General features: G+C 40.4%; 1 protein-coding gene across 1 annotated transcript in view; it reads left to right on the forward strand.

Moving 5' to 3' along the window:
* Nucleotides 1–4020: 4020 nt before the first annotated feature.
* Nucleotides 4021–12317, forward strand: part of sdc2 (syndecan 2) — an 86139-nt gene continuing 77842 nt past the window's right edge. Inside the window, exon 1 of the mRNA XM_041809347.1 lies at nt 4021–4446. Within this exon, the coding sequence (XP_041665281.1) occupies nt 4387–4446 (60 nt within the window). The 5' untranslated portion in view covers nt 4021–4386. The remainder of the gene's footprint in view (nt 4447–12317) is intronic.

Here is a 12317-nt window from a genome sequence, read left to right on the forward strand (position 1 = left end):
TGAAACAATGTTAAAGGTTTGCACTTTCTATACAGTGTGGAAGATGCTGAATTCACAAAGGAAATGAAGGAAGTCAATGCATTATTCACGGTGAATAATGTGTATTTGGGAAATCAAATTATACAGTCCAAAACAGAGTTTGTCATTCTTGTCAGTGTGTTTTTATTGAGATTATTGGAGGTTTCCTATTGGACCACTTATTCATTCTGTGTCCTTGTGCTGCCTCACAACAGGCTGACAAACTCTGGTGCCACATTCATAACAACACACGTACAGCCCTCTGTAGTCAGGCAGCAGAAGGGACTTTGCCTTCGCTCTAATTGGCTGCGTAATCTGGGCCACCAGGAGTAGAGTTAAGCCCTCTGAAGAGGAGGGGAAAGACGAGGGAGGTGGGAACACTGTGCATTAGTTTTGGGGAGGGCTTGTGAGACATATTTTACATTCATTCCTAAAATTTGAGCTGCTCCGGTTTTAGATTAACCTTGTTTCAAACCCAAAAGGATTAGGTCAAGTGCTTCTTCTCATATCCAAGTCTGGCTCAGTTTCAAATCAAACGGGGCTTGTTACTTTCTCCCCTCTTCTTCTCCTGACATGTCTCTATCTCCTGATGGCTACTCTACCTTTGTCTCTCTTAACTTTTGTACAGTTAGACTTAACTCAAAAACTTTTAGACACTTACAGGCTTGAACATAGAGCTGGGAACAATAAACCCAGAGGGAGTTAGATGGGCTTTTGTGTTTGTCTTTTTGGGGAAGGGGATAGAGCCAGAGTAGCTGTCTCCACTTGTTACCATATTTTAATGCTAAGCTAAGTTAACCTCTACATATTTAGAGCTAAATACCAACTGTACAGCTACATATCTACTAAAGAAATGCAACTACATGACAATATTCTTATGCATCTGCATGCAAACAGGTTTATTTCCCTAAAAGCTGTACCCCTTAGTAATTAATACCTTTGTAGACCTAAAGTTTTTCTATGTCTACTTTATCTTCTGCTCGTCTTTATCCAATTTTAGTGTGAAGCATTCGTTGAAAAGAAAATTAACCACTCCTTTAATCATTTAAAAAGCAGGATTTAATTCTTTCTTTCAATGGACACTTCTGTTGTCTTGTTTTCCACTTTAACTGGATTTTATCCCCTAATTTGAATGCTGGCTTTCATATTGCTACAATACTGAACTGGAGGAAAAGAGGCCGACTCTGTGAGCACCACTCATTCTCCATTCACACCATTTTTAATATGAAAACACCAATGAAGCACAGAATGAATCATGCTGAAGTGTCACAGAAAAGAGCGGCGTTATTTGGGTTATAAGTCAAAAATTAACTAACTTTTGAATTACTTCCAACAAAGTCCAGACTCATTTCTCATTTCAGTTGAATTATTAAAGAGACACGGTGAAGTTAGGGGAAACATTAACATCCCTCCTCAACCTCTATACTATAGTCTTAAAATTCACATTGCTTATGGCCTGTAAATGTAAGGAAAACCACCTTATATCTGCAGATCTATGTGTGGCAAACATGGAGTCTGAGGAATTTAACTTGGCAGCACTTATGATCAGGAGAGTTGTAGGCTTTACTGTGCACAAAGGGCAGACTGTTATAGGGTGGGATTAGAGGTTTTCAAAAGGTTTCTTGGATAATGCTGTTTTCCACAGCTCTGAATGGATTCCAGTGAGCTAGCTGGAAATTTGACTGTGTGGTGGAACATTGTGTTGGCACACTGAATAGACCATTACAAGGTGGGCTATGTGGAAATATCTCACCTTTTAAAGTAAATTAGATAATTACAAAATAGCTGCCTGAATCATGAATTAGTAACAGGTTTTATGCATTTAGAGCACACTAATGTCTATGTTATGGATTTTACAAGCAGTTTAAATTAATAGGAAATATTTCAACTCTTAAAAAGCATGCTTGAAGCTTGACTTTTATGTCTGCAATCTTGAGACCACTGTACGCTGAGCTTTTGTAGCTATAAACTTAAAAGGATTCACATAACAAAGTTTAATCATGGAGGCAAGTGTGCCCACGCTTCTTAAAGCTTTTTTTTTTTTTTTTGCAGACACAGAACTCAGTGAAGAACATAGGATTTGGATGAAAGGTGTTTTAAGTGATTTAACGTCTAAACACCAGTTTAATAAATGCTGCTCGAGTAGACAGACCATCATGGCTTGCTTTTGGCAGATTGTTGTCTGATAGTGGTTTGTCAAAACAAATTAAATGGCCCAGTCATTTTTAGCTGGTTATTAAACAGACTGAAATTGGTAATGATGACTCCTTATGAGCTGCTAAAGCAAATGGAATTAACAGCAAGACAATTTAAATGTCTGTATCATCATTTTTTTACATCATTTTATATGCCTATTGTCTTTATGTTATCTCATTTTGGAACCAAAAAGTAAAGCTGTTATTCGATCTGATGTAAAAATTGTTCAATTGTTCCACTGTTTTACATCCTATAATAATTTTCCTGCCCATTTTTTTCACTATTAAGACATTTTCACCACTCTCTGCCACTTTTTAACCTATTTCACAACCTATTTTTGCCATATTTTACCACTGTATAGCTGTTTTTGCGACATTTTTGCCACTGCTTTTGAAACCTTGCTGCTTTTAAACAATTCTTGCCCCTAATTGACACTTTCAACCCATTTTCACCACTTTAAGTTTAATTCTGCCTTTTTAGCAACTTTTAACCCATTTTTATTACATTTTTTTCCACCATTAACATCTTTCTTGCGACTTCTAACACTCTTTTGACTGGTTTTTTTTTTCAGCTTTTAGCTCATTTCTACCATGTTTTGCCAAGTTAAAGTTTTAGCCACTTTTTTTGGACATAAAAATGTAATTTCCCAATTATTAATTTTTGTGCTATCTCCCAAGTAGTTATTATTTTCCACTAAAGTTTTCTCAGTTTCCTCAGATTTATTTTCTGGCATCCTGATGTCTGACATTACTTTCCAGTGGGTTAAGTTCAATTTGCCTGTCCACATTATAATTGTTACCTAATAACGGCAATTCTGTTTTAAGAAAAGGGGTACAAAAAAGGAGGTTACAACTTGAAAAGGCTATATTGTACTACAGGATCAAGACAAAAAAATAGTAATTTTTATTCCTTTCATACGAGGTAAAAATAAAAATGCAACTATCACAGATTAACTGTAAAAAGGTTCATGATTTTGTTGATCTCGATGACCCCCCCATTCGGCTTGGCCCCAGAAAGCTCTCCCCTTTATCCCCCTGATAGATGGCCTTGCATGTTTGTGTAGTTTTTGTATCTTTTTAGCATTATGAATTAAAGGCCTTTTACATTTTTCAAACTCTGCTGACTACCTGGACCTGGATTATTTTCTGCCATTGTCTTTCATTCCTTAAGGAAACCCATTTTTTTACAAGCTCACCTTTGTTGGAGAAGTTCTTATTTTATACCACCAGGGGGCGACTTTGTCCGTAAACGTCTAAAGTCAATTGTACTTAGAGCCTCCGTCATAAAACTGATGTAACACCTTTATTCTAATATTATTCTCCAGGCTTATGGTGTATTTTCAGCAAAATTTATCCTTAGTTTAGATTTAAAACGTGTTTTTTTAAAACATATTATTAAAATCTTTATTGCTGTAGGAACAAACAACTAATCTTCAGTAATGTTCATTATATCGGTGCATAGTAAACACGAGACTCGATTGTAATTTACTGCCATGATTGAATTAAATCGCGGAATCCTCATTAGGGTGCAATTAATGATCATTATCTAGACGTGGAGATAAATGGCTCAATTAACTATGAGGCTTTCTCGTGCAGTCTGTTATCCCCTCTCCCTGGTGGAAAAACAATACGATAATCGATGGTAATTCTTATAATGAGTTATTGTGCGACGCAAGTTGTTTGCTGTGATTGCTGTGTGATTATAGGCTTCCTTTTTTGGGCTACTTTGTCGCAAGTTCTCCCCCCGTCTCGCGGTGACATGGCCGAAAGGAGCGCACGCACTCAGCAGCGCGTCAGTCGTGCTCGTGCCTTACTTTGTCCTCGTTATTTCAATTGAGAGCGCTGAGGGAGAGAGGAGAGGAGAGCGAGAGAGATAGGTGTCTCGTGCGGGATTGCACTCACATTATCCAGGCGCGAGGACGACTTTGCAATTAAAATCGAGCTTATTTGTATGTACTCGGTCCACAGAGAGAAGAAGAAGTGCCTGGACTGGAGAGAGAGAAGGGGGGAGGAATTACCAAAACGCAACACGTATCCGGTGGGATCCCACTCCTGAGAGAGAGAAGCGGCAGGAGTTTGAGACCGAAGGGTGCGAGGAAGGAAAGCGAGAGAAGAAGAAGAGGGGGAAAGATTCGCTCGTTAACAACGCGTTTTTGGTCGATAAAGAGGAATAATGAGGAACATTTGGATAATTTTGACCCTCGCGCTGACCGTCTTCCTCTCCGGGGAAAGGGTGAGTTTCTGTGGAGAGCAAAACTTAAACGGGGTGATAGCTGTAGAGGGAGAACTTCGGTCCACCTATGGTCCACTCGCTGCCTATTTTCTGCAGAAAAACCTCGTCTAATTTGCTGTTTCTCATGTATGTCTTTGCCATTTAGCAGCAACCGCTGCCGTAAAATCATGGTATGGACACTGAAAACCGTTTAATATGTAGTTTACCGAGAAGTCACTACTGTTTGACCATTGAAGCTCTGAGACTGACAGGCCTATTGCTGCCACTTTACACACGTCTTAGCCTATAGCAATGCTGTGAATTTAATAAAATAAACTGAAATTAACACGACTAGCATAGATAAAGCCTGCACAAGTCGAGGTACTACTCTCAATGCTTGAGCACAGTTAATGTTGTTTCATTTTGTCACTTGGATTTTTCACAACTTTTGAAGCTTTTAGCCTTACCTAACAGTGAAACAGCACATTAAAGGGACCTATATTAACCTGCTTATATCTGCTTCTTCAGTATATCTCTGAAAGGAGGTACAGGGGGGAAAACTTTCAAAATATCTCAGCTATTATAGGCTATTTGACACCTGACATGGAGTGGGAGCCACACATATGAGGATATCAGGACTTATACTAGTAGATGCAGTGTTTGCTGCATCACTGTGATTTGTTGCCTTCATGTTAGCTCTTATGACAGCTGTTTATGTCTATGCTCACTGGAATAGATGCATTATTGAGTAAATGTCATCTTTATTGGAATCATGCTGCTCAGCAGACAGAAAAATCTTTGTTTTCGCCTTCCTGTTGGTGGCAATCATCAAATGGATGTGACATTTAGACCAGTTTTTCTTCTCCTCTCTTTTTCATCTTTTTGTCTTCACAACTAACAGTCTTACTTAAATGCTCTCTGCTGTTTCCTCACTCCAGTTTCAGTGTCCAGCCTCCTCGCCGAGCGTGCATCGCCCTGCAAATTGGCCGGGTTGTGGGAATGACAGATTTTGGCACTTTCATGTGCTGCCCCTGTCATTATTGTACCCCTCCTGTTGTTTCTCTGTGGGTTGTGACTTGTCGCTTGGCGCTGTGCCTCCTCCTCTGTCAGAGCCACTTGTCCAATTAGCTGATTCAGACACTGTTGTTTTAATGACTCATTGTTTTAGATGAGGTCAGCCTGGGGTGTACAGTATTCACATGTTTTCTGTTAGCTTTTTTACACCAGGGTGTGAATCTGGACACAAAATCTAGGTTATTTGTTGAGCTGTACTACTCTGAGTCACCATAAAAGTAAAAGAAGGGTTGTTGCGCTCCCAGTATTTTTAGACTCTTGTAAAAATCAAACATTTATGCTGATGTATCGGCTATAAATAACGGCCTATAATGGCTGTCTGTACAAATACGTTTGTGGAGTTTTAGGCCAGACCAACAGACCCATGTCAGCTGAAGTCTTTCTCTTTGTTCATCCTTATTCCAGCGCAACCACCTGCCACTAGTGGCCACTGTAGTTCTTAATGACTACTGGGGCTTTTCTATGACTTTTAACCACGCAAATCCATCACCAGTATAGCTGCATCAGGCTACAACAAGCCATGGCCAGAATGGTCCTACCCTGGAGAAGGGCCAAAGCATGACCGCCCCGCCTCCGAGCGTGCTGCATTGACGTCACAGCTGTATAGCGTCTATTTTGAAATACATTCAGATTACCAATAGAAGAAGAAACTTTGAAGTAGAAACAATGGCCAACCCTTGAACAAAACAATGCTAACCAAAGCGCAGCTTTAAACATCATCCACATCACATCGTCAGCTATAGATGTGCTCTCAAACAGGTAGCTTGGCTGTCATGGGAAAACAAATCTCCTGCCATGCTAAGCTGCTGTGACGAGTCGCTCAGTGTAACAGAAAAGCCCGATACCGCCTTGCAGCTACAAACAACCCCTAACTCATAGTCATGATAGCATCTGGGAACAGCACGATTATGCACTACCTTGATGTAGAAAATGGAGATAAAGCTGTCCAGAGGCTGTGTCAGATTATACTTGCATAGATCTGAAACATTGAGCAATGATATTCAGCACGTTAATTTGGACCAGCAAAGACGTTTGATTGCTGATATTGCTAGCACTGCTAATATTAGCCATACTCTGTAAACCATTTTCGTATTGTTAAGGTGTGAAGTTGTTCTACCATTGCAGTTTTGGTGAAACACAATTATAACTTGGGTACACAACAAGGTACATCCCTATTTTGGAACCGATTTAGCAGATCAGCCACTAAAAAGGGAGTGCTTGATGATGATAACCTGCATGTAGACCAACCAAGTAGTGGTAGTATTTGAAAAGTGATTAAAAAAAACAGTTATGACTAAAAGTTAAGGTTTTGACTGTTTATTTCATATTTTAACCTTTACATCTCATAACTTTTACTTTTATCCTATATTTTTACCTCTTAGATTCATAATTTTACATTTTAAACCCTATTTTGACCTTTTAAAGTCATTATTTTCACTTTTATGTCATGTTTTGAACTTTTTAAACTCCTATTAGCTACTTCTATCTCATTTTTTTACCTTTAAAATTCAATCTCATATTTTGACATTTTAAACTGACAATTTCGATGTTTATCTCATATTTTGATTGTTAAATATCATGACTTTGATTTTTATCTCAGTTTTGCTGACTATTTCAACTCCTAACTTTGACTTCTATCTCTTTTTTTTACCTTTAAAACTCATGATTTTGAATTTTAGCTCATATTTTGCCTTTTAAAAACATTATTTTGACTTTAAATGTCATTTTTTTACCTTTAAAACTTATAAGTTTGACCTTAATCTCAGATTTTGAGTTTTTAACTTACCATGTTGACCTTTTTAATCACAAAATCATCTAGGTTGACACTCAATGGTTAAATATTGACCCTGCTAGGCCATCAGGTTAGACCCAAATTCAGAATCTGGCCCCTGCTGTGATTGAGTTTGACACCCCTGCTTTAGCTGATCACCAATAGATCGCCTTTATTCATAGAGTAGTGGGTAGAGTTGGAAGCAGGGAGAGAGTGTCGGGGAGAGACATGTGGGAAAGGAGCCACAGGCTGGAACTTGAACCAGGGCTGCTCAGATGAAAATCTCCCACTGACATCTATTCCTGCCACATTATTTGCCAGCGTCTGTCAACAAGGCTTATATTGTCCAAACTGATTTTGAAGTTTTGAAGCATCCCTAGAAGTGAGAGCACTTTTTTCACAAACTTAACCATGACTTTAAAAAATCCCCTTTTAGGGGGAAAAACCTGAGGTAATCCTTCTTGCAGACTTGGCGGAGTTGTCATGTATCGTCATCTTTTTTTGCATGACTTTGCTCAGACAAATTGCACGCACACAGACAAACACATTTCAACTTGATCGATACGCTTCTGCCTTTTTTTCCACGGCCCCTGAAGGCCTCACTGGAAGTCAACACGTGACATTGATTTTCAATATTGGCACTAGTGTTGACAAGTGTTTGAGAACCTGCTGCAGGCACATCTGTCTGTGTTTTAATTACCCCATCACATCACACAGGGACAGTTTAAGTCTCAGCAGCTTTTCAAGACTCACCCACGGCTCCTGGCTCTCAAAAAGTAATTATTTCATCACTGAAGTATTTCTCTTTGGTCACCCACGGCCGTGTACTGACAGAGAAAATTGCTGGGCTTATTTTCTAGTTATGTCTGTTAACACAGCAGCTCCCTCAGCTTTACTTAGCCACCAATTTTCTAGCTGTAATGCAACATGTGAGGTCTACACACATGTCCAGGCTTTTATTTGAAAAGAAACACACCATCAATCATGACATGACATCAACATGTGGATGTGGAGTTCTTTTTGCCACGTTTTGCCGTCCTTCCGCTTCCAGAAACTTTTGTAAACGAAGAGTGGGAGTTTGTGTACACTCATCCCACCCCGCCATGTTCGGGTGCAGGCCACTCACCAGATGTGCGGTCTGTAATTTGTGTCATGTTATATGGTGGGAAGCGTGGGTGTCGTTCACCTCTGTGTGCATCTGTGATTTAGAGAGTGGACCTGAGTGCTCTGATGCTGGACCGTCAAGGACGATGGATGAAAAGTGGAGTGCGGCAGAAGAGGGAGAAGACATTCGAAATTACACAGGCTGTATCTCTTCAAGTTAAATTGATTTTTGTAGGGCTGACCCCTAAAAGTCGAGAATGTGAACCATCAGTGGAGGGGACCCAGAACTGACTCCAGTTTTGTGGCTGAATTTTTGCATTCTTTTTTAAGCTGCAGAGCCATGCAGGTGAAAGAGCATGACAGACTCTAAACTTTACAGAGTTTAAAAATGACCACTGAGCAATTTATGTGGAGCGGAGTTATCTGAAGAGGTCCAAAACAAACAGCTCCCGTGATTAAAGCCAGGAAAACATGAAATAAACCAGTTTTATTTTAGGAATCAGTGTTGCTCCTCAGGTACTCTGGACAGCACATGCAGAGGGGCTGTAAGGTTAGCTAGCACTAGCAGTTTAAGCTTTTTTAGTCTAGTGAAAGCCAAACTTGAAGGTGTCACAAGCAACCCATCAAGTCATTCAAACTGTGGAGCATCAGATTAAAAAAACAGAGTGTGTGACTCACAGTTTCTGCAAGATCTGTGTGAGCTGTGCTCCTGTCCATGCCATGCACTCTGGAGCTGATCACCCCTTTTCTAGTCCATGTTTGTCTCCATAACATGCGCCACAATCCATCGCTGACATATATCTGAAGTGGAGAGGCTAGCGGTCATCAGGCTGAACAAACTAAGACCAGTTCTAAAAAAGTTGGGGCGCTGTATAAAATCCAACAATGAAAAACAGCATGTAATAATTTGCAAATCCCATCACCTCATTATAATCACAACAGAACATCCATTTTCTACACCACTCATCCTGTTGGTGGTCGGTTGTCTCTTTCTTGTCTGTTGTAGGATTCTAGCTGCTCAACATTCCTGCATCTTCTTTGGCTGATTTTTTTGTTTTTTGTGTCAAATGTTTTCTGTTGGTAAAAGATTTTAGACTGCAGGCTGGTCAGTCCAGCACTCTTCTACTGCCAAACCATACTGTTGTGATGGATGTGGTTTAGCATTGTCTTGCTGAACTATGCAAGGTTTTGCCTGAAGGAGACAATGTCTGGATGGGAGCATATGTTGCTCCTTTATAAACTTTTCTGCGTTGATAGTGCCCGTCCAGATGTGTAAGCTGCCTACGCCATGGGCACTAATGCAACCCCACACCATCAGAGATGCAGGCTTTTGAAATGTGCGCTGATAAGGCTCAATGGTCCCATATTCCATTTAGTTTGCAGGACACGGCATCCATGGTTTCCAAAAAGAATAAAAAATTTTGATTTAACAGCCACAGAACAGTTTTCCATTTTGCCTCAGTTCATTTTAAAAGATCTTTGGCCCAGTGAAAGCTGGATCGTGTTTACATGTGGCTTCTTCTTTGCATAATACAGCTTTAACTTGATTTGTGGACGGCACAGTGGACTGTGTGGACAGACAATGATTTCTGGAAGTGTTCCTGAGCCCATGCAGTGATTTCCAGTACAGAACCATCCCTGTTTGCAATGCAGTGCTGCCTAAGGGCCCAAAGAACAACAGCATCAAATGCTGACTTTCAACTTTGTCCCTTGGACACAGAAATTTCTCCAGATTCTCAGATTGTTGGATATTCAAAGTCCCTAAAATTGTACATTAAGGAACATTTTTCTGAAATTGGTCCACAACTTTAAACAGATTTTTGAGGCTTTTTTTGAGGCTGTTTTGCAGTAGCTGCTTCTTGCGTAACTTCGAAAGCATTAGCCGTGAATTAGATTGGGCTTTTGTCTTTTTTCTACATTCACGCGTATTTCTTGCGTGACCATGTGAACCAATCTGGTGACAGTTTGGGACGACGACTACAATTACTGTGACACCTCTAGCGTGTGTCGTCAGACAAAGCTACGTTGTGGTGCTGATGGATCGCAGCGCACAGGGCTGCTACGGGTTCAAGGGGTTAAAAACTGAAGGCTTTGCAGAGACCGCTATCTGAGGAGCATCATCCTGGTCAGCCTTGCATTTTCTCTTCCTGTGCACGTGCTCCTCCGTTCACATAGATGATTCAGGGAGAAAGCTTCCACCTTTTATTATAAAGGGCAAGTGGGGTCATATTACTATGATAAACTATCCTGAAATAGCTTTAAGAAAAGGCGCAGTAAGCCTGATAAATCCTTTCCTTGTATCATTTCTCAGGTGAAAAGGCCAAGGCACCAAATACAGGACTTTAACTCGAAGCCTTTGATGGCTTTTTCAAGGGAGGGCGAAAGGTGCAGGGTGTGCATTGTGAGGGCCGTATTATCTTGGTCCCACAGCGGCGTTCCAGTTTCATTTTCTGGCTTGAATGCCACTTTGGTATCTGCTGATTTAGCTGGTAATGAAATGAACAGGACACACACGCCAAAAGCTGACCTTCCTCCCTGCTTGAGGATGTCAAGTTCATATTTCCAAACAAATACAGCAGAAAAAAAAACACAAACCCAGGATTCAAGACTCCACACTACTATTTCCTTTTATTTGAAGGCTGCACAGATCCAAAAAGCCTGTTATTTCCACCTGCTCCTAATGTTTTTTGTAATCCTCCTGACGCCCTCTTCCAAGGCTACTGAACTGAATGTGACGCCTCGCTTGTTTTGTTGCACATCACAACGCTTTCAGAGCCTGAATGAGGTGTGCGGACGTGAAAATTTTCTCTCAATTCTCCTGTGATAAAAGCAATATGCTTCGTCTTAGGCACTAAATATCCCATGAAGTTCATGATGAATAAGTAAAATGCATGTCTGCAGCTGCTGGACAAACTATTTGCCATCATTTACAGGAGGAAGTAAGAATAAGCAAGAGAGAAGTGTCACAATAAAGGGTGTGAAAGATTTTCAAGTATAAGAGGATAAAAGCAGGGGAATGAAAGGATGTAGTGCCACACAGAAACAGAGGCCAGATGCTGTGCAGCTTCTCCTGCTGTATATTTAATGATGCTCTTTTATTTTGCATTAACCTAGAATTCCTCAAACTGAACACAAGACCAGCTCTCTGCATGCAATTCTCTGTTGGCTCTTTCACTGCTGTCCTTTTATTTCTCTTATAAATCCACCGCTGACACACATGGGAACGCCGAGTTTTCCTTTCCTGCCTCCCTCGCTGGTGTCCGACCCTTCAGGGGGGTTGCATTCACTGTGCAGGTCCCTGTCTGCCAAGCATTATGCAATCACTAATGGACTCTACAGAAGGCAGGAGGCTGGGGCTTCTGGACCACTGAAAGCCCCACCACCAACCCCTGCCCCCATCTCTTTCTTTGTTTTTTTTTTTTTTTTATTCCTGAATCCATCTGTGTCCACGCATGAACTCCTGTTTTGTCACTGAGCAGGCACACACTCACAAGCAGATAAACACACATTGCACACATTGCCTCTCATGCCTCCCCCGTGTTGTTTTTTTTTTTCCTCTCTGCATTTCTCTGGCACCATGGTGGAGATGGTGCCTGATGTTGCTGAGCTGTGGGACCTTAGATTTCCAACTTGGGTAGCTGGAAGCAATAAAGAGGAGGACAGGTCTTTCTGCTCATCTATAAGGAATGCATCCTCTTAAAGCCTATTTTAATTTTTTGCTTGTTTTCCTCTACAAAATACAACCCCTTTTCCCTTTTTATTTTACCCCAACTAAACTTCCTCCTTTTTAAAAAAAAAATGTTTTCAGTCAGTGCACGACTTCTATCTTTTTTCTTTTGTAAACACAAAATGCCTTAATATTTTATACAAACCTGCAATTTTTCTTAAGTCCTTTTTAAGCAATACATTTTTTAATTTCCTGTTGTAATGACTAGGGAGGCTG

Source organism: Cheilinus undulatus, linkage group 16 (genome assembly GCF_018320785.1).
Source record: "Cheilinus undulatus linkage group 16, ASM1832078v1, whole genome shotgun sequence".
Taxonomy (NCBI): domain Eukaryota; kingdom Metazoa; phylum Chordata; class Actinopteri; order Labriformes; family Labridae; genus Cheilinus; species Cheilinus undulatus.